The sequence below is a fragment of the Barbus barbus genome (genome assembly GCF_936440315.1).
Source record: "Barbus barbus genome assembly, chromosome: 41".
Classification (NCBI taxonomy): Eukaryota; Metazoa; Chordata; class Actinopteri; order Cypriniformes; family Cyprinidae; genus Barbus; species Barbus barbus.
Window position 1 is genome coordinate 25,613,903 of NC_136719.1, and position 23,978 is coordinate 25,637,880.

A 23,978-nucleotide genomic window follows, 5' to 3' on the forward strand; every position below is an offset into this window, starting at 1 on the left:
TTCTCTTTCCTCAGGTGTCCTGATAACCAGCAGCTTGATCAGATTCTCAACGACTACATTCATCCCTCAGAATCAGATCCAGTCAAACGGCAAAAGTACGTATCGTCCCATCAAACATCCACGTTTCATCAGTGCCACATTTATCCTCCACAGGTTTTCATGGGTGGGGTTGCCAGATTTCAGTTTGAATCTCCCATATGCGTTTTCTACCCGGTCTTTTACTTGATCTTCCCAAACTGGCGACCTTGAGTACACTTTACTACAATAAAACAAGCTTCTTATATGCTGGATTTTAGCGATCTCCATCTGCTCAAATGAAAGTGTCTTATTGCCAACCTGTGTTTTCAACCTTTTCTGCGAGTAAATCTACAGACAAATCTTCTAAATCTAAACTCTAATCTTCTGCCGTTTCATGTTTGGCATCTGCTATTTTTGACCAAAGCAATATTACAGCGACCAAAGACTCGTTATGTTCGGAGATGTGTTGTTTACAGTGGGGCAAATAAGTATTTGATACACTGCCGATTTTTCAAGTTTTCCCACTTACAAAGATTGGAGAGGTCTGTAATTTTCATCGTAGCTACACCTCAACTGCGAGAGACAGAATATAAAAAAAATCCAGAAAATCACACTGTATGATTTTTAAATAATTAACTTCCATTTTATTGCATGAAATAAGTATTTGATCACCTACCAACCCGCAGGAATTCTGGCTCTCACAGACCTGTTAGTTTGTCTTTAAGAAGCCCTCCTATCCTCCACTCATTACCTGTATTAATTGCACCTGTTTGAACTCGTTACCTGTATAAAAGACACCTGTTCACACACTCAATCAATCAGACTCCAACCGCTCCACTATGGGCAAGACCAAAGAGCTGTCTAAGGACACTAGGGACAAAATTGTAGACCTGCACAAGGCTGGGATGGGCTACAGGACTATAGGCAAACAGCTTGGTGAGAAGGCAACAACTGTTGGCGCAATTATTAGAAAATGGAAGAAATTCAAGATGACTGTCAATCTCCCTCGGACTGGGGCTCCATGCAAGATCTCGCCTCGTGGAGTAACAATGATCCTGAGAAAGGTGAGGGATCAGCCTAGAACTACACGGGAGGACCTGGTCAATGACCTGAAGAGAGCTGGGACCACAGTCTCAACGGTTACCATTAGTAACACACTACACCGTCATGGATTAAAATCCTGCAGCGCGCGCAAGGTCCCCCTGCTCAAGCCAGCACATGTCCAGGTCCGTCTGAAGTTTGCCAAAAACCATCTGGATGATCCAGAGGAGGCATGGGAGAAGGTCATGTGGTCAGATGAGACCAAAATATAACTTTTTGGTATAAACTCCACTCGCCGTGTTTGGAGGGAGAAGAAGGATGAGTACAAACCCAAGAACGCCATCCCAACCGTGAAGCATGTCATGCTTTGGGGGTGCTTTTCTGCAAAGGGGACAGGACGACTGCACCGTATTGAGGGGAGGATGGATGGGGCCATGTATCGTGAGATTTTAGGCAACAACCTCCTTCCCTCAGTAAGAGCATTGAAGATGGGTCGTGGCTGGGTCTTCCAGCATGATATTGACCCCAAACACACAGCAAGGGCAACTAAGGAGTGGCTCTGTAAAAAGCATTTCAAGGTCCTGGAGTGGCCGAGCCAGTCTCCAGACCTGAACCCAATAGAAAATCTATGGAGGGAGCTGAAACTCTGTGTTGCCCAGCGACAGCCCCAAAACCTGAAAGATCTGGAGAAGACCTGTATGGAGGAGTGGGCCAAAATCCCTGCTGCAGTGTGTGCAAACCTGGTCAAGAACTACAGGAAACGTCTGACCTCTGTAATTATAAACAAAGGTTTCTCTACCAAATATTAAGTTCTATTTTTCTACTGTATCAAATACTTATTTCATGCAATAAAATGGAAATTAATTATTCAAAAATCATACAATGTGATTTTCTGGATTTTTTTTTATATTCTGTCTCTCAGTTGAGGTGTACCTACGATGAAAATTACAGACCTCTCCATTCTTTGTAAGTGAGAAAACTTGAAAAATCAGCAGTGTATCAAATACTTATTTGCCCCAATGTATGTTTGGAGGCCTGCTTTGCAGAGCGCGCTCTTGAAGGGTTGCCATGTCCATTTATTATAAGCGTCACTTAATAAAGCACAGATTTATCTGCCTAAAATCGGTATCGGTTAATCATAGCAGTGATCTATCGACCATCAGCGGATTGTATGAACAGTATTAGTTAGCTTTAAAAACACTAGAGGGAGCTTATTTACGATTTATTATATGCATTTGAATAAATCTTTCATGAAGACAAGGTTTTATGAAAAGTACCTAATGTGCAATTGAGTTTTCATTTTTTATATCAAAATAAATAGCATTAAATATAATAGTGGTGTTGTTCATTTTAATCTCTAATGTACCAAATGAGAGGGCTGTCTGTATAGTTTACAGCATTAGTTGGGAGAGATTTTTTTCTTTAAGAAAGCTAAACTATCGGTATTGGCAGATATCATTCTGAATAATCGGTTATTGTTATCAGCTGAGAAATTTAGTGTCGGTGCATCCCTATTTAAGCGTCTTTGGGCTCATAAAGTGATCCACTTTATGCAGCTAATTAAGTAGAATATTTTGGTATGTGGCATATTTCCAAGGTAACGTTTTTGGATATAAATTTATTTTGTGCTTTGTTTTATTTGCTGTTTTTTATAGTAAGATCTGGCAACCCTAATGAGTCAAAAACACACCTTGTTCACTGTGATTTCTAATGCACATTTAAATACGTCAACAACTAGTTGTTCAGTTTGGTTCCATGCACACTATATAGAATTTCTACAAATGCGGTTGCCACTGCCGGAATTATTCCGAAGTTAATTCGGTTTTACAGTGCAGTTGTCACTCCGTAAATGACTGAACTGTATGCGTGCAGAACAAGATTAAACACTATAAGATGAACTAACAACTGTATTTAGCTGCAGCACATACAAGGCCTTGTTCACCTGTTGAACTTGCCATCGAAACAAGCTCCAACTGCAGAAAATGCACACGTGATGTTGAGGTGACATCTGATCGTGGCGTGTGACATTTTCACATTTCTTGATCGTCTGCTTCTCATTTCGGATGTTTAATGTGATCTCGATGATTTTTTACAGCTGAAATGTGGCGTAAGTGCAGCATTGTCAGTCAGTGAGATTGTGTCTGGCCCTTTTCGGCGGTTTATTGATGTCAGACTCACAGGGAAAACTGGGACAGATTCATTTTTTAACTTTTCCACAAAATGCAGTAATGACTTGACAATTAACGTAATGAAGTGGAGCATTTTCTCTGTATTGTTTCTTCATGGAACGGTTTTAGGGTCATTTGGATCAGCACGTCATTATTATGGCTTGCAGATCAACAAAACATCTGTAAATGCAGAAATGAAGCTGCGGTTTGGAGTTAGAAATAAACTCTTTATAGTGTGAAAATAGGCCATTAAATCAACACTAGAATAGAATTGGGTATCTTTTGCTCTTAAATCCAGGCATCTTTCAGGGAGGATTTGATAGTTGTGTAAATTATTGTGAAAATCAATGCTGACGTTCAACAGCTAAAGACTTTTAGCCCGGAGATCAGTGCTGATTCATATTTCTCCATAACAGAGTCGATTAAAGAGGTGAACTATTATTGTTGGGGAATAACAGTTAAAACCCAAGGATCAGGTATGATGAACAAAGACCAGGAGTCAGAGATGCGATTAATTAAAGAAACATTTCCTGAAGAAAATAGTTTGCAGTTTCTTTAGCAGAAGTCTGCAATGGAGTTCGTAGGCCGCTCTGCATACATGTTCTAGACACCAATAGTTATACTCTAACAGAGGTCACTAATTACATCAATACATAGGCAAGTAAGATTCTGGTTGGTAGATAAACTTATAAAATCTCCACACATGGACGTAAAACGCGAAGTATATCTTCTAATGATTATTTTGAAGACAATTGCTTTTTGATTTGACACAAAAAACTGACTTTAGAAAAATAATAAGACCCTAAAAATCTTGTTTTATTGTAAACTATAAAGGTTTTATTATTTCAATTACTTAGAAATGCTTTTTTGGGTAGAATTAAATCCAGAGAAAAAAATGGAACGGAATTCAGAAAAATTTAAACAGAAAAAAAAAAAAAATTGGAAAAAATGAAGTGGGTTTCATAGGGCCCTACAAGTTGTTAATTTTAATATTTAAATTCATATGCAGACACAATTTATATTTCTGCTGTTTTTAAGATCAAACACACAGATGTAGTCTTCTCCAGATGTTAGCTGATGGACTGGAGTGGTGTGGATTATTGTGATGTTTTTATCAGCTGCTTGGACTCTCATTCTGACGGCACCCATTCACTTCCATTGGTGAGCAAGTGATGTAATGCTACATTTCTCCAAATCTGATGAAGAAACAAACTCGTCTACATCTCGGATGACTTGAGGGTGAAGACACTGTCAGCAAACTACCAAATCTCTACTGATCTTACAAGCCTCTTAATTGTACCTAATTGTGTTTAGAAAACATCCAACAAACCAAATCAACTGAACTCCTCCTAAACGGTCTCACATGTTCTCGTCTCCTGACAGACAGCAGGGGGTTCGAATGATTCAGCAACACGTCCAAACCTTTCTCTCTCGTCTCTGTTTGTTACGCAACATCGAGAGCAGCGACTGGATTGTTTATATTTCAGGAATCATCTGTCAGAACATGTTCCACGTTTCCATCTAAATGCCTTTGTGTGTTTTGGAGAAAATCTGAACCGGCAAGCGCTGTCAGCTTCGGCTCGGCTCCGTCTGCGTGTGCTTCAAATGAACGATGGCTTTTATCAAGATAACCATCGGCTTCAGGAACACAATGCAAACGTGTCACAGCGGGTTGAGACGTCGAGCACTGGATAGATGAGAATGGTCAGGAGTTTGGACACATGCACTTATTCTGACCGTTTCCCTTATGATAGAATAACAGTGCAGCGATGAAATCTCTGAAATCACACTAATGGAGTTCTGTCATGGACATGGACTTAATGTAACATGGAATTTGGACGAATAAATCAAAAGTAGGGCTGTAACTTGGAGTAGAGTCTGTTACCATTTCACCATTTCCTTTGATAAATCCATTATCAGAGACAGAAATTCAAAGGTCTTCACTACAATCCCCCAAAAATAGTTTTACTTTATTGTTTTGTATTATATGTTTATACTGGATTTCTTCATTTTTAATGTATTGTTCATTTACTAATTTAATGAATAATTTATTAATCTTTTATTACTTATTAATTTGGTTCCTAAATTTGTACAGTTAACAGTTCTGTTTAATAATTTACTTTTCATTATAATGTATGTTTCTATAATAATGAGAATAATAATAATATAATCACAATTATTCTTCCCTATTTTTATTTTATATATTTTGTGCTGCATATTGTTTGCCAAAAAAATTAAATAGTTGTTATATTATACTTTGAAAATTAAAAATGATTTTCGCTGTTTTAATAATAAATTTGCATTAAATCATGAATCCAGAAACATTTAAACAAAGAATGTCTGAAGAAAATAAATAAAATATTATTAAAGCCCACTATTATTGTTAAAATTGTAATATACCATTAAATTGTTAAAGGTCATTTGATTAGAAATACTTTTTTGAATGTTAGAATTTAATTAATGCTTTTTAGAATTTGGGGAATTTAATTTAAACAGAATCCAGAAAAAAACAGAATTTTGGAAAATTAACATGGAATTTAGGAAATAATAAAACGGAATTTTGTAGAATTCTAAAGATGTTGTTTTTATTGTATAGGTCTTATGTTTTCAATTGGTTATGCATGATTTTTGAGTAATAAAATGAAATCCAGAAGAAAAAAAATAAGATTAAAACACACACACAAAAATTGGAAACAGCGAAATGTTAGTGGAAAAAGTTTACATTTTTATAACTTATTCAGTTTAAAGGGGTCATATGACGTTGCTAAAAAGAACATTATTTTGTGTATTTGGTGTAATGCAATGTTTACGCGGTTCAAGGTTCAAAAAACACATTATTTTCCACATACTGTACATTATTGTTGCCTTTCTGAAACGCGCCGATTTTTACAAAGCTCATCGTTCTGAGAAGCGAGGCGTGCTCTGATTGGCCGAATACCTCCAGCGTGAGACGGAAACGTTACGCCCCGTACCGTATTGTGATGCCGAGTCAGCTATCAGGCTATGAGTCAGCGCCAGACTGTCCTTGCGACGTTGGAATTGCTGTTCACAGCCATTCATAGTGTTCACACTGTAGGCTACTCAAATCAAATCAAAAATCAAATCAAATCACTTTTATTGTCACATCACCACAGCACGTGTGCCTTCGTGAGTGAAATTCTTGAGAGCGTGCTCCAGACACTGCAGAAACAATTTACATATAGACAATTTACATATAAACAATTTACATATAGACATTACCATACATACGTACAGACTGTAGGCTACTCTCTCCCAGGTTCAGAAAACAGTCCTCCGTAAAATGCGCTGCACACACTCTAATATTTGCGTTGTATTATTCTGGAACAGCGTTGTAAATACAACTTCACCACTGATTTCTATTTGTGTCCTCTTTTGGAAAAGTACTTTTGCTTTCACCACGAAACACAGTGTCTCCAGGACATGGTGCCGGCGGCAGAAACTATACTACAGACAGAATAAAAGTTACGCCCCCTTTCATTGCACATACGTTTGTGCATACGGTGTCATGCAAATCTTCCCACACCGTGATGTAGACATGTGGGGGTGTGTTTGAATGAGCTGTTTTAGGAGGTGCTGGACAAGTCTTAACTTTTATAAAGAATATCTCTTTGGTTTTGAGACTTTAGTCTTTGCAACTTCAGGGATCTTATCTATGCATTAACAGCTTGTTACACAAAGAGAAAGGAGAACTTGAAATCGCATCATATGACCCCTTTAATACTTCTTTTATATGTAGACACGGTTTATATTTGTCTGCAGAACATCAGCTGAAGCCTTTAAATCAAGAGCTTTTTAAGACGACGAGAAACATAAATTCAAATGTGTCCAAACTTATGACTGGCATATGTTACCAAACCAGCTAGTTTATCATATCAGGCATGACTTTCATATGAGTCTGAGCCTATCGTGTGTGTGTGTGTGTGTGTGAGAGAGAGTGTATTCACCGTTAAAGTCAACATGAGTTCAAAACTGACACTGTTTAACTTTCTTAATATACATTCCTGCATCCAGCCAGATTCAGTCAGATACATCACGTTATGTAAGTAAACCGTGTTGCTAATGCAGTTTAAAGGCGTTTTTCACCACGAGCTTATCGTCACACACCCTCCTGTCGAGTGAGGACACAGATAGCGTGAATGGACAGTGTTTTTTTCTCTGGAGAAGGCTGATTTCATGTGTGTTGTGTTTCCAGGTTAAAGTTCTACGTCCACAGTCCTCCGGAGGATATCAGAGTCTTTCTGAAGTCGGAGCAAACACAGCCCAACTCTCTCAGGTAATCATATATAGACTACTGTCTAATTTCCTCTCAATAACAAAATAAACATGACAGCGGTGAGAAAACAGCAGTTCAGAAAGCATCTGATGGTTTGCAGCAGCTCTGCTGTCAGGCTACAGTAAGTTACATCACGTCACGTTTATTTATAAAGCGCTTTATACAGAAGATGCTTTAAAGCAACAGCTGCACAGTGTTGAAGATGAAAAATCAGTGTCGCTTTCAGTTACAATTACAGCTTGCAGCTCTATATGAATATGAATAACTCAATATTTTAACATTTACAAAATCTGAATAATCGCCTAAAGCCTACTGATTAATTAATTGATTTTATAAAAAAAAAAAAAAAAAAAAAAAATTTTTTTTTTTTTTTTCATAAATACTGCACATTTAAATTTTTCACCTAAATAAATTCTGGTAAATACTCCTTTAAAAAGTGTTTTTTGATTTTATTAGTAGTAGACTAGAACACATGGATATGTTGTCCTTCTCACACTATAATACTGAACTGATTTCAGTGATTCTTGCGCTCTGTTGCACTTTACAAAGGATTTCATAGAAATTTGGTTTAATAAAATATAGTTGAATATAATATTCTTAAGTAAAATTGTTAATTTTTTGTGTGGGAATTAATCATTTCGATTAATTGATAAATTAGTCGATAGATTAATCGTAATAAAAATAGTCGTTAGTGGCAGTCCTAATAACAGTTAGATTAATCGATTATCAAAATAATAGTTTGTTGCAGCCCTAATACTGTGTGACTTTTCTGTCTGTCTCTACTTTTAGACTGATTATTAATTTTCTATATCATGTACTTTTTCACTTTATCATGTATTATTATTTATTAACGAAACTTTTTTTATTATATATTAAAATTATTTAATGATTTATTTAATAATGATTTATTATTTGTTAGTTTGGTTCCCTATTTATACATCAAATAGATGTATGTATGTATTTATTTATTTATTCATTATGTCTTTTTTGTTTACTAATTAATTTGTTAGATAATAATTATTTATTAGCTTATTTCCAAAATTTATGTATTAATTAGTTTATTAATTATATTTCTATATTAATGTTTGTTTATTCATTTATTGTATTGATATGTTTATTTATTTTAATGTATTTTGTTTAATAAATTTATCAGTTTAGTCAAAAGTAACTTATTATTTTTTCCCAAATTCCTATATTAATTTATTAATTGAATTTATGAATTTATTTTGTATATATAATTTATTTTATTTTATTAATTAATAAATGTTTATGGATATTTGTTTATTAATTTATGTATTTTGTTAAGAATAATTTTATTATTTGTTAATTTGGTTCCCAAATTGTCAAAATATCTAAACAATATTTGACTCTAACCCCAAAAATACCTAATCCAAAATCATGAAAATGCATTGATCAAAAGCTGTCATAAAAGGATTTAAATCATTCAATTGGCGACATTAGCTGTTTTGGGCAAAATCATTCTTTTAATGAATTCCAGCTGTTATATTAAATCAAATACTGTCAAAAATATAATGATATAATTTTATCACTTCATATTTCAAAATGGAACGAGCTGCCCCGGCTCCTGAAGTAAAAACATGTTTTAGTGTAATCGTTGGGTCTAATCTTAGCATGCGGCATGTGTTTTCGGCTTCCTGTCCTTGTAAATGCCACCGAAGTGAAATGTGTGTGTTTGTTAAGAACTGAAACATACCCAGAGATAACGGAGGCTGTCCATTGGCTGATACTCTCCTGATTTATTCCTGCGCGTATGAAATTGACACAGAATGCTTTATGGGAATGACTTCACTGCTCATAAATTCCCCCACAGTTATGCAGTTTGAGCGCTTTGGGGCTCATCAGAGATGCTTTGCTCTGGTTCTGTCTCTCTTGCTGTGTGTTTTGGTGTCCCTGGCTGGGGTCCGAGGGCCGTGTGGGAGCCGTAAAGCCCTACGCACCTGTCGGCCCTCACACACACCTGCTTTCTGAGTCTCACTGCCCCTGGATCAGCAGCCGTGGAAGTCTTTCCTACAGAATTCTGGTTTTGTCCTCATGATGTGACTTTGCTATTTTGTAACATTTCAAATGAAATCAGTCTTTTTTTTATTTTGTTACAGGATACACATATACCGTTTTTTTTATATTCTGTTTTTGTTGCAAAATAAAACTGTGCATAATTACTATATAAATAAATCTAATAAAGATATTTATTATATTTATGATTATGATAATTATTATATATTTATTTTTGTTTAAAACAATTATATATAATTACTATGAACAATTGACTAATATAATTTTTATTGATGTCTTCATGTGTTTCTGTTCACTAATTAACAATAAATATTTATCAGTTTGGTTCCCATTTTAAATTTTTAATCGTGATTAATTGCATGATTTTCTGCGATTAATCACATTATGCACAAAATTCAATAATGAATTCAAAAGTAGTGTAATTCATTTAAAAGTACTGCTATATGAACAAAAGTGCAATAACATTTGGTTTGCAAACACTTTAGACCAGGGGTAGGCAACGTCGGTCCTGGAGTGCCGCTGTCCTGCAGAGGTTTAGCTCCAACCCTGAAAAACCCTCCCCTGCCTGTAGCCCCAGTGATCCTGAAGACCTTGATTGGCTTGTTCAGGTGTGTTTGATTAGGGTTGGAGCTAAACTCTCCAGGATTGACGTTGCCTACCCCTGGTTTAGACAAATAAGGTGTTTTTTTTTTTACAGTGTATTCAGAGCCAGTGAGCATCGGACTTTCAGAATAATAATAATAATAAACTGCGTTAATGCACAATAAAATAATTGTCGGCGTTAGTTAATGCGATAACTCGTTAACTTGCCCAGCCCTAATATCTATATATAAAACCATATTAAATTTTAAACTAAAAAAATTTAACATTTGGGAACCATATCCTGGAGCACAAAAGCAGTCATCAGTAGCACAGCTATATTTGTAGCAATAACCAACAATACATTGAATATGGGTCAAAATTATCCATTTTTCTTTTATGCCAAAAATCATTAGGATATTAAGATCATGTTCCATGAAGATATTTAGTAAATTTCCTACTGTAAATGTATCCAAATGTAATTTTTGATTATTAATATGCATTGCTAAGAACTTCATTTGAACAACTTTAAAGGAGATTTTCTCAATATTTAGATTTTTTTGCTCCCTCAGATTCCAGATTTTCAAATAGTTGCATCTCCGCCAAATATTGTCCTTTCATAACAAACCATACATCAATGGAAAGATTATTTATTCAGTGATGTGATGTGTAAATATTAATTAAATAAAAAAAATATTAAATTGTAAATGTTAAAATGGACCCTTATGACTGTTTTTGTGGTTTCTAAGACTAGGTAAATGTAAAGTAAAGTCTGTGATTACTTTATACAGGTGCATCTCAAAAAAATAGAATATCATGAAAGTTCTTTTTTTCTTGTAACTTATTTCAAAAAGTGAAACTTTCATATATTTCAGATTCATTACATGGAAAGTAAAACATCTCAAAAGCTTTTTTTGTTTTAATTTTGATGCTTACAGCTCATGAAAATCAAAAATCAGTATCTCAAAATATTAGAATATTTACATTTGAGCTTCAATTAATGACCATCCCTACAGTATAAATTCAGGGTATCTCTTGTTCTTTGAAACCACAATAATGGGGAAGACTGCTGACCTGGCAGTGGTCCAGAAGACAACATTGACGCCCTCCACAAAGAGGGTAAGTCACAGAGGGTCATTACTGAAAGCTGTGGCTGTTCACAGAGTGCTGTATCAAAGCATATTAAATGCAAAGTTGACTGGAAGGAAGAATTTGGGTAGGAAAAGGTGCACAAGCAACAGGGATGACCGCAAGCTTGAGAATACTGTAATTTCACTTTCTGAAATGAGTGACAAAAAATATTGACCTTTTTCATGATATTCAGATTTTTTTAGATGTACCTGTATATTCCTCTTTTTTTTTATTCCATCTAAAATAAAATAAAAATATTTTATCTAATCACAGACTTTACCATAAGAGTCTTAGAAATTGAAATAACTCTTAAATTTAATTCCAATAAATATGCACATTCCTTGTTTTATATAAATTATTTTGCATCTAATTGGCGCCATTGTCTATTTGGTCAAAATGACTGGAAAATATCACCCTTTTAAAGCATATCAGAAATGATACAAAACTGCCAAATATTTGAAGTCCGAATGTAATTGTCTTGACATTTCTCACTGAAGATGTTACCAGATATGGTTATGATGGCTGGACAAACATCTCAGTCAAAGCGTCCGGCGTTCAGACGTCTGTAAAATGTGATTCTGTCCTGAAAAACATAACCACACTTGAGTGATTTCTGCGTTCACCTCGTGGATCAGATTTTCCTGCATTAATAACAGACGATGCGATTTAACCTGAGCCTAAAACATGTCGATCAGTATATGAGCAGATGATTGGTTCATGATCTGTCTCTCATGTGAAAACGGTTTGTTTTGTTTAGCGTTTCAGTCCTTCACCACAAACATCTCTTTACTGGAAGCTCAGAGAGCGCACATTCATCGCTCAAGGTTAATATTTACTCAGCAAATAGACTGTTTCCATCTTGAATTAACAGTTTAGTACAGCATGTATTAATCTAGGTTACTTTTCATGTGTAAATACAGTACTTTTCAGTGTTTGCTTGAAATGACCATGAACCTTGTTTAATCAATGCAGCAGATACTCGCATAAAATGATCTAAATATCAGTCGTCACTCTATATCTCCAATAACATGTCTTTATAAGATGAGATTGAAATGATCCAAACATATAATGATTGAGAGATGAAGATGTGAGATGAAGATCATTCCTCCGCTGAGGAACAGTGAAAGTAAAGCTTCTGGAAACAAACGCTCCTCAAAAGATCCTGATGATCAGATTTGAGACGCACTGATTTATCTACAAAATGATTGATGGAGAATCAAGTAAAGCTGAGCTTCTTCAGTCCAGTAAGAGTTCATCTGGAGATATGACTGCAGTTATTCAGATGTTTGCTTGATAAAAATCAGTCAAGATTTGACAATAAGAGACATGAGAAGCAGCAGCTGAAGCTGGACATTTGTACAATTACACTAAAGAGCTTTTACTGGATAAACTCAACTATCAATCAGACGACAGACGGATGGAGATTGTGTGCAACAGGTTTAACATTGAAGTTTTGATCATGTTGATCATTTAGAGCCTTAGAAGTTCAGACTTTATAGGGTTAAAATGTTCTACATAAGAATGTTACATTTTGTAACTGCTACATTTTATTTCTGAATTTATTATTGATAAATATTCATTCAGTGTTCGATATATTAAGAATAATATATTGTTCATTAATATTTTGCAGAGGAAATTTAAGAATTTGTTTTTTTTACAGAATTTTGAGGAATGTTTTTCGTGGCATATTTACCACATGCATATTTTAAACTAAATACTGAGAAATTACTTGAAATACTTTTTATTTTATTTTTTTATAATTGCTAAACGTTATTTATTTAATGTCAGATTTATTAAAATAATATATTATTGACTCAAATTACTATACATTTTCTAATTTGACATAAGAAACATTTACATGAAAATGAGTTTCCCTTTATTAATCAAGGATTAATCAAGTTTTCTAAACTAATCTAATTAAGCATATTCAAATTGAAGTAATTGGTCAAATTATTTATTTATTTACTGCTTTATTGTTTTTTTGTTAGTTTTATTAAAATAATGTATTATTAATTATAAATTCTATTATAAAACATTTTGTGAAAGGATTTTGTTTTTAGGTTTTTAAATAATTTTGAGGAAATATTTACATGAAAATTAAGCATATTTACCCCATGCATGTTCTAATCTAAATAGTCGGACATTGTAGTAATTGGTAAAATTATTTATTTATTGTTAGATTTATTAAAATAATATATTATAAATTATATTGTACATTATAATATTTTGTGTAAGGATTTTTTTAGGTTTTAAAATAAATAACTTACATGACAACTCCCACATGTCTACGTCACGGTGTGGGGATTTTCATAACACCACCCAAATGTATACGCAATGAAAGAGGGTGTGATTCTTATTCTGGCTGTAGTGCTGTTCCTGCCTCCGGCGCCATGTCCTGGAGACGCTGTGTTTTGTTGTGAAAGCGAAACTACTTTGTTTGGGCTTCCAAAAGAGAACACAACTAGAAATCAGTGGTTCAGTTGTATTTACAACACTGTTCCAGAACAGTTCAACCTAAATATTAGAGTGTGTGCAGCGCATTTTACGGAGGACTGCTTCCTGAACCTGGAAGAGTAGCCTACAATGCTGGCTTACACAAAGACTGTTTCTATAAAGTGGGGCAATTCTAACTTTGCAAGGACAGTCTGACGCTTCTGACTCAGCCTGTAAGTATGTTTCTGCTACTGACGATTCAAACACGAGTTTTGAGAGGTGTAGAGTAGCTCTTGTTGTTTGTCGTTTCTCTGATCACAAATGCAGACGTGGTAATGGACAGTATAAGTCGTTATAATCAGTACTTATGTCCCCACTGGATGCAACAAATACTTCGTTTGTAATGGGTTTTATTGTTTTAGTCTCGTCGGCGTTAGGAAATGGCATCACTATACTTTTAGGGACATAACACACCGTCTCACGCTTGATGTATTCAGCCAATCACAACGCACTGGATAGCTGGCCAATCAGAGCACGCCTCGCTTCTCAGAACAATGAGCTTTGTAAAATTTGACGCTATACAGAAAGGCGGAGCATAGAGGAGTAACAATACTGTACAGTATGTGGAAAATAATGTTAAACCACATAAACACATTGCATTACACCAAATATTGTTATTTTTAGCAACGTCATATGACCCCTTTCAGCTAAATACTGAGAAATTGTAGTAATTGCTAAATTATTTATTTCTATACTGCTTTATTTGTTTTTTGTTAGTTTTATTAAAATAATGTATTATTAATTCTAAATTATATTATAAAACATTTTGTGAAAGAATTTTTAATTTTTTTAGGTTTTTAAATAATTTTGAGGAATAATTTACATGACAATTAAGCATATTTACCCCATGCATATGTTAAGCTAAATACTGAGTATAGATTTCATGACAATTGAGCATATTCACCCCATTCTTATTTTACTTTTAGAATTATGTAAATATAAATAATAATTAACAGCCTTGGAAATGAATGCTTTCTAGTTGTTTCTCCAGAGACTTGAGTAAGTTTCAATGCCAGCACGATTGTCCAGCAGTGTCTGTGTAATTTAGTCCATAAATCTCAATCCTTATGCAACTGAACTATGAACTCCGTCTGGGGTTTTCAGCACAGAAACAGGCCGTTTGTTTGTTGTTGTGTGTGGATTTACCGATACCTTGCATGTCCCAATGTGGTTTGGCTCGGTCCGGCTTGTTTTCCTTTGCGTCGGTTTGGCTCTTTGGTTTGGCCTGGAAAACAGAGCGAGCTTCTGAGCGTTGACGCTGCAGTCTGAGGATGTGTTGACGCAGGTGTCTGTATGTTCACCAGCAGCGCTTTGTGTTTGGGACGGATCCCGAACCGCTCTCAGAACATTAACAAGCATGAGCTATGGACCGCTGTGACATCCCTGATTTACGGAGCTCTGCAGTCCTCAGGGATTCGCTGATGTCATGTGAGAGAAAGCTAAAGGGCACAGAGGCTTGCGAGCGTTTGTTAAAGCTGTTACTGATTCGGCTGAACGAGTCTCCAGCTGTGAGCGGTGTTTAGCCTCCAGTTGCTTTTTATGGAGCCAAAACATGAGTGCTTCCTCTCGCACCTCCAACTGTGATGTCATGGGAATGTTCTGCTGGAGAATGTCAACACGGATGGACCAGTGTGTCCAGTATTAATAATATAGTCACAGTGAATTCAGAACTTTGATTCAGTAGCATCAGTCATATATTAAAGGGGTCATGAGTTGCCTTTGTTTTTTTATTTTGTGCTATTCTCTGAGGTCCACTATAATGTAATCAAGATTAAAAACATCATAATTTAGAATTAATAAGCTATTTTCTGTCCTGTTTTAACCCCCCTCCTCAGAACGCTCTGTTTGAATAGGCGTGGAAGATTGTAGACTCAGACGTTAACGCCCACTGCTGTGATTGGCTAACAGTTGTGTATGTTTGACAGTCTACGTTCTTCACAGATGGACACTGCTGTGATTTAGGTCAAAAACACATAAATAACTCCATACATATCAAACAATCTGTTTAACAGACAAAGCATTTGAGATCACGTAATAAAAACAGTTACTCACACTTTTGTGTTGCGACATTACTGTCGGATCCAATATCGTCACAGCATCGTCTTTTAGCTTCAATCTTTCGGAAAATCCTGCATTGAATCGTGCCTTGTTTCTAAACGAATCCGCGGTAAAATGAAGTGAACAAAGGAACAAGTTCTTACTGACGCGGTCTGGATCTTCATTAAAGAGTTCATTCACTCTTTCCTAACGTTGGTATCAGAAGGAAGGCAACGCAAACACTGTTTTTCCACAACTTGGCACTGAACAGCGTCTTGTTGTCTTCAGAGCATCTTTATCGTTTGGTTTCTGCCTAGACCTGTGTGTTTGCCTCTCTCGTAAACACTAGGCTACATGCGCGAATCGTAGGTGGAACAGTAGGTGGAATCGTAGCTAAACAGGCAGTGATGTAGAATCGGTGGGTGGGGTTAATCAGGCCGCTATGTAGAATCGGTGGGCGGGCCTAAACAGGCAGTGATGTAGAATCGGTGGGCGGGCCTAAACAGGCAGTGATGTAGAATCGGTGGGCGGGCCTAAACAGTCCGTTATGTAGAATCGGTGGGTGGGGCTAAACAGTCCGTTATGTAGAATCGGTGGGCGGGACTAAACAGTCCGTTATGTAGAATCGGTGGGCGGACCTAAATAGGCCGTTATGTAGAATTGGTGGGTGGGGCTAAACAGTCCGTTATGTAGAATCGGTGGGCGGACCTAAACAGGCCGTTATGTAGAATTGGTGGGCGGGGCTAAACAGGCCGTTATGTAGAATCGGTGGGCGGACCTAAATAGGCCGTTATGTAGAATCGGTGGGTGGGGCTAAACAGTCCGTTATGTAGAATCGGTGGGTGGGGCTAAATAGTCCGTTATGTAGAATTGGTGGGTGGGGCTAAACAGTCCGTTATGTAGAATTGGTGGGTGGGGCTAAACAGGCCGTTATGTAGAATCGGTGGGCGGGGCTAAACAGTCCGTTATGTAGAATCAGTGGGCGGACCTAAACAGGCCGTTATGTAGAATCGGTGGGTGGGGCTAAACAGTCTATGTAATGTAGAATCGGTGGGCGGACCTAAACAGGCCGTTATGTAGAATCGGTGGGCGGACCTAAATAGGCCGTTATGTAGAATCGGTGGGTGGGGCTAAACAGTCCGTTATGTAGAATTGGTGGGTGGGGCTAAACAGTCCGTTATGTAGAATTGGTGGGTGGGGCTAAACAGGCCGTTATGTAGAATTGGTGGGTGGGGCTAAACAGGCCGTTATGTAGAATCGGTGGGCGGACCTAAACAGGCCGTTATGTAGAATCGGTGGGTGGGGCTAAACAGTCCGTTATGTAGAATTGGTGGGTGGGGCTAAACAGTCCGTTATGTAGAATTGGTGGGTGGGGCTAAACAGTCCGTTATGTAGAATTGGTGGGTGGGGCTAAACAGGCCGTTATGTAGAATCGGTGGGCGGACCTAAACAGGCCGTTATGTAGAATCGGTGGGTGGGGCTAAACAGTCCGTTATGTAGAATCGGTGGGCGGACCTAAACAGGCAATGATGTAGAATCGGCAGTGTTTATAAATATAAATGCATTATGTCATGATACATACTGAATATCATCAATAGGCAGGCTTTTTCCTCTTTGACTTTAACTTTGTTTATTTGTGTTGTTTTTGGCAGGTATCTAGAGCTGGATCTGAAGAAGAGTCTGCAGGAAAACCTGATGCATAAAACCATCGTGGAATACCCAGAAATCTTTGTGGTTCTGAAGGAGCACTATCAGGAGTACCTCGCTCGCAGACCGGGTACAAAACACACACTCGATCACGCAAAACACCTCTAAACATTTCTGAACACACACTAATACTGAACACAAACACACAGCTGAGCCTGCAGTGTCTGCAGAGTCGTCAGGAGCTGATGTTTGACCGCTGGAAGAATCCTCTTGGATTTCATCCTACAATCAACAGGAAAAGCATTCTGTATTTGTTTGTATTAGAAATAATATATTATAAATTATATTATTATTATTTATAATATTTTGTATAAGGAACCGTTTTCTTATGTTTTTTTCCTTAAAATTCAGCATATTGACCCCCCCCCCCCCCATTCTTATTGTAAATACTTAACTAAAAGATTGTAGTCACTGCTCAAAAAAAATCATTCATTCATTCATTCATCAATGCAATATTAGATGTATTCAAATAATGTTATTCGTTCTAAATTATTTTATAAATTATACTATTTTGCATAAGAAACATTTTTAGATTTTTTTAATAACTTTTTTTCTGTTAGATGTATTAAAAATAATATATTATTAATTCTATTATTATAATATTATTAATATTTTTATAATATTTTGCATTGAGAAATGTAAGCATATTTACCCCCATTCTTTTTACTTAAATACTTTATTTTTGACTTTATTTTAAATATGAAATGTTAAATATATTAAAATAATATATTTATTATAAATTATATTAATATTTTGCATAAGTAACATGTCTAGGGTTTTTAAATAGACGAATAATTTTCATGACAATTAAGCTTTTTTTGGTGAAATAATTTATTGCAAAACTGTAGTAATTGGTATTTTCATTTTTCGATGTTAAATGTATTAAAAAATAATATATCAATAATTCTATTTTGTATTGAATTGGGCAATGTGTTTAATTGTCTAAAAAAACAAAACAATGGTTGTTCACTTCCTGTAAGCAAACAAAAGCGTGTTCTCGTTAGTTTTCATGAGCTCCAAACCTCGTATGTTAGACTCTCACTTCTCAAACAGGCCGGGCTGACCAAACATCTACTGAAAAAGCCCAAGTTTCTGTTAGCAGCCGTCCAACACATCTAACTTTCTTCAAATGTTAATTGAGTTATGTAAGGCATTGCAGGTCCATCAAAGCCTGCCGACGGCTCTAATAGAGATGATGTGCTAGAGACTCTCACGCAGCGCTAATAACCTCAGCTCGGTGTGTTTATAACGTTAACCATTTACCTGCCCATAAAGATGTTTATGGAGAAAGCAGAGGTACTTCCTCCACACACACACACACACACACACACACTTGTTTGCAGAACATGTGTGCTGCTGCTTCTGTTCGTTGCGTAACCCTGCTCAGCGAGAGAAAACGGTCCATTGGAGCCGAGCAGCGGGGGTCTAGCTTTCACTGGAGTCTGTTCTTGAATAACAATGTGTTTACCTAACCTATGATTTAATTACGTTGGTCTGAATTAAGCGGATTCTGCATCAGCGTTTGTCTCTTATGCACTACAGCTATAAATCAGAGTGAATCATGAGATGATCTGACAAAAAAAATACCATATTTCTCAAAAAAATATTAGATGTATTAATTATTATTACATTTGTTTGTTTTAATAATTTAATTTATTTTTAGTATTCAAAATTTTATTTTAGTAGTTATTTGTTTATTTATATCAAAAGTTATTTATATATATATTTAAACATTATTTAAATTTAATTAGTTAATTTTATTTTTATGCATTTATGTATTTTTATTTATTTTTACACTGATTTTCCATGGACCCCAGCACCTAGATGTCTTATTTATTTATTTTAATCATTTTGTTTCTTTATTTGTTCATTTTAATTTTGTTATTTATGTATGTCAGTCAATTTTTGTATCTATATATTTAAGTCTATTCCTTTTATTTTAACCAAATGTATTTATATTTATTTATAAAAAATAAATTTACACTTAATACATTTTTTTACACTGCTTTTCTCTAAACTTTTCCACAGACCCCCTTGCACTCTGATAATTAATCACTGTATTATTTATATTACTTACACCATGCATTCTCAATTTCTCCTTCTAGAGCATCCCGGTGCTGTCCAAAGCATTGCATCAGCGAACATCACCAGAACTTCATGTTCCCCGGCTGAAACGCTTTCAGAAGCTCTTGTGCATGTGGCGAAGAAGCCAAAAGTCTCAGAGGACGATGAGCTGGAGGAAGGAGAGATCCGAAGTGAAGAGGAGGATGGAAGCACTGAAGACGATGATGGTGTCAATGACGACACTGAGAAGAAGATACCTGTAATGCAAGATGATGAGGATGATGACAGTGATGAAGAAGAGCTTCAGGGAAGCCAGAATCTAGAGGTGGAGATGAAGGACTGTCCTCCTCATAGCAGTGTTCAGGATGCTCAGGTGGATGATGGGAACCAAAACAAAGAGGTCTCAGTGAACATCACCAGCAAAACCGAAGAAATGATGATGGTTTCTCAAGGTCCTGAAGAAGCTGACAACACTGAGACTTTCACTGATGATGGTAGAAGTCTATGTGAAGACGATGATGGTGTCAATGATGACACTGAGAAGACCCCTGTAATGCAAGATGATGAGGATGATGACAGTGATGAAGAAGAGCTTCAGGGAAACCAGAATCTAGAGGTGGAGATGAAGGAATGTCCTCCTCATAGCAGTGTTCAGGATGCTCAGGTGGATGATGGGAACCAAAACAAAGAGGTCTCGGTGAACATCACCAGCAAAACTGAAGAAATGATGATGGTTTCTCAAGGTCCTGAAGAAGCTGACAACACTGAGACTTTCACTGATGATGGTAGAAGTCTATGTGAAGACGATAAGTTTGATGTTTCACCTCATGAATGTCAGAAAATCATCAACTCCGGCGCTGGACTTCCAGAAGATGATGGTGTTCAAGAGAAAAATGGCGATAATGGTGCAAATCATGACAAAGAAGGACAGACTGACTCCTGCATCGCCAATAGTCAGAGTTCACCATGTGAACAATCAGAAACAAATCGAATTGAAGGCCAGGAAAACATGCATGAAGAAAACACTGATGTTTATTCCAGTGCAAGTGAAAATCAGGCTAATATATGATAGCATAGGAGCCAAAAGTCCTGGTGTTTATACAATGCTAACAGTCCTGTTATCCAAGACTCAATCCAGCGCTTGATAACCAGACAATAGCAGATAAGGCTGCAGATAAAGGCAGTAGCAATAATGGTTGCGAGGCGATGGTCTGTTTTGGCGACTGATGTGTTTTGAGCGCTGATAAGTGATATCAGACGTCACTGTGTTCATGGAGACGGACAAACGCTGAACATTCCTCATAGAGCTCACACTGTTATTTACTTCAGAAAATGATGGAAAAGGAGTTTCAAAGGTTATATTTCTATTATGAAATCCAGATCATGTATACTGTGAAATTTGTTAATCTGTGCTTTCATCATGTGCCTTACAGTTGCATCAGAAGGTTTACTTTGACAGAGTTACGGCATCGGTCTGTGTATTTATCTGACAGTATTTTATGTTCCTTTTTAATAAACTTCTGAATCTCTTTGTGACTGATGCCAGTTCCGAGTCTCTTAAGTTTGTGATTTTTGTGCACACTTAAATAATAGTTCAGCCAAAATTGTAAATGCTGAAAATGTGCTCTAGCCATCCAAGATCCACTGCAGTGAATGGGTGCCGTCGGAATGAGAGTCCAAACAGCTGATAAAAACATCACAATAATCCAGTCCATCAGTTAACATCTGGAGAAGACTAAAGAAAGAAATCTATCATTAAGGCGTTTTTAACTAAAATCCAAGTCCATAATATCGCTTCCTCCAGTGAAAGAGTGTTCTGGTCTGAATCAGGAGAGAAATCTGCACAGATCAAGCACTGTTTACAAGCCAAAACAAATATGTGGCTGGATTTTGATGTTAGAAACAACAGGAGATGCACTTTTTTACTGGAGGGAGCATGATTATGGATTATGGTCCATACTTGTTGATTATTGTGATGTTTTTATCAGCTGTTTGGACTCTCATTCTGACGGCACCCATTCAGAGGTTCCATTGGTCAGCAAGTGATGCAATGCTACATTTCTCCAAATCTGATGAAGAAACAAACTCATCTACATCTTGGATGGACGGAGGGTGAGAACACTGTCAGCAAATGTTCAGTTTTGGTAGAACTACTCCTTTAAACTCCTTCAGATGTGTGTATGTTATATCATTGTTCTAATTTTTTAGTGATTATACCTGCTGAGAACTTAACTGTGATTAAACGCTTGTTGGGTACAGTATGTACTTATATAATTATACTAAGCTGTTTTATATTATACACTTATGATAGAAACAGTATGTGAAACAATAATTGAAATAACTGTTCAATTCATTCTTGTATGTGGAAGATTGCATTTGGGATGCAGTTTATAAATGTAGCGCATTAAAGTTTGGTACTGTACTTCCACCAAACTTAGACTTATTTTATTTCTGTTAGTTGCAAAGGCAACATTTAAAAAAACTTTTAAAGGTATGTTTTTCATCTAATATTTTTATTTTATGTTAAAGCTTTATTTCAATTAGTGAAATGAATTTTATTAGCTTTAGTTTTAGTTAACAATAACAACACAGACTTGATTTGCTCCCAAAGTAATTGATTGTAATAAAAGAAAAATCAATCATTTTGACCTATACGAGGTATTTTTGGTTATTGCTACAAACATACCCCAGAGACTTAAGACTGGTTTTGTGCTCCAGGGTCACATTCTTTCCACGCTACAGAATAATATGCACTGATGAATCATTCAAAGTAAGACCAGGAACATTTTGTTTTGCCTGTATGTTGACTGTAACATGTTTATTAGTGTATTTGAGGGCACGAGCTGGTTTTCTATCTCTAGACTCCAGCACAATGTGTGTTTGCACCGGATGTGTATTTTTAGGGCACTGAGAGCATGTTCTGCCCATCACGGGTGAGATAAAGCTGTTTAACGCTAAAACAATCAGCACAAACAGGAAGTACAGCACAGGATGCTGCTATGATAAGTACGTTCTGACCTCGTGCTGCTGGTGAGTGTTTTTTCTGAGCCAGCGGGAGAGAAAGCAGCGGCTAGATGGAGAAAACCACACTGTGCCAGGGCCGGAACCACCTTAGGTAATGAGGGGGACAATTCAAGTGATACTCCACCCCAAAACTACAATTTTGACATGAATTATTCACCCTCATGTGGTTCCAAACCCGTAAGACCTTCGTTCATCTTTGCAATACAAATTAAGATATTTTTGATGCATTCTGAGAGCTCTCTGACCCTCCATAGACAGCAATGTAATTATGACGATCAACGTCCAGAAGCGTAGCAAGGAGATTGGTAAAATAATCCATGCGACATCAAGGGTTCATCTGTAATTTTACAAAGCTATGAGAATACTTTTTGTACGCAAAGAAAACAAAACGTCACCTTAGCGCCGTTTTGGAGAGTATCCACTGAACGTAAACTGCATATGCTGTTCTGTGTCAGCCGCACTACACTTATTTAATATTTCACGAATATTTTGCGATTGAAGTGTAAAACTAACAACAGTAATATCCAGTTTTGAATTGAAAATATGGTATCATTTGTGATTCGTGTAGCTCCTAACTGAATGTGATGATGAGACACGAAATGTTTTGCGTTTTCGATACAAATGAGAATGAATGTGTAAAAATATTATTTGCAAACAGTTCAAAATGCTTCCCAGCTAGAATTCACTGCTCTGGTTAACTGAATGACCGACAGATATGAACCACACCCTCAGTGACCGACGGGCCACGTTTTGTTTTCTAGCACACTGGGTCCTGAAACGTGTTGTGCTTTAATTCAGAACAGAGATTTGTGTTGTTGTAGCATTTCTCTGTGAGTGTATGTTTACCAGCAGAACACTACGATCTTCACATCGCTTCATTGCAAAGAATCCCTAACAAATGCGGCTTGTTTGAAGGTCTGGGAAACTCGAGAGGCTTTGAGAAGCTTGCATGGTTTTTGTTTACAGTGTTTCAGAATCAACTTGATTTAGTTTCTCAAATATGTGGCTTGGACATGGCATTGTGTGTAATTGCATTTTAACGAGACACAATTTGTGACTCCCGATGTCGACATACTCGCTGCACGCGGAGGGACAGGTGCATGCTGGGAAAGTCTTCTTTAGACCAGTTTGGTCGTCGTCAATAGTGGTCTTTTAACTAGGGATGCCAAAACCAAACAAAATTAAACTCTGGGCCAAAGGCCGAATACCGAACATGTTTTTTTGTGTGTGTGTGTTTGTGTGTGCTTTTTTCCCCCATGTATTTTGCCTTTTTTTTTTTTTTTTTTCACCATTGCATAAATTAAATAGCCAAAATGTGCTATTTACTGCTTTGTCTTGCTTTTCAAAGAAAAAAACAATTACAAAAAAACAATTTAAAATTTTTTATT

The 23,978-nt window shown here is 36.4% G+C and overlaps 1 protein-coding gene across 2 annotated transcripts in view; it reads left to right on the forward strand.

The window, feature by feature from the left end:
* The window catches only part of LOC306860196 (uncharacterized protein), a 38,761-nt gene extending 16,544 nt beyond the window's left edge, over positions 1–22,217 (forward strand). The window contains exons 7-11 of one of the 2 annotated variants that reach the window (XR_013783367.1): positions 15–95; positions 7,441–7,521; positions 17,448–17,572; positions 19,608–21,215; positions 21,590–22,188. Coding sequence is in view for 1 of the 2 variants with exons in the window: in XM_079401766.1 (XP_079257892.1) it covers positions 15–95; positions 7,441–7,521; positions 17,448–17,572; positions 19,608–20,635 (1,315 nt within the window). In the remaining variant the exon portion in view is untranslated. Of the gene's footprint in view, positions 1–14; positions 96–7,440; positions 7,522–17,447; positions 17,573–19,607 lie in introns of both variants that reach the window. The other variant, XM_079401766.1, reaches the window with a different exon arrangement.
* The last annotated feature ends 1,761 nt before the right edge of the window (positions 22,218–23,978 follow it).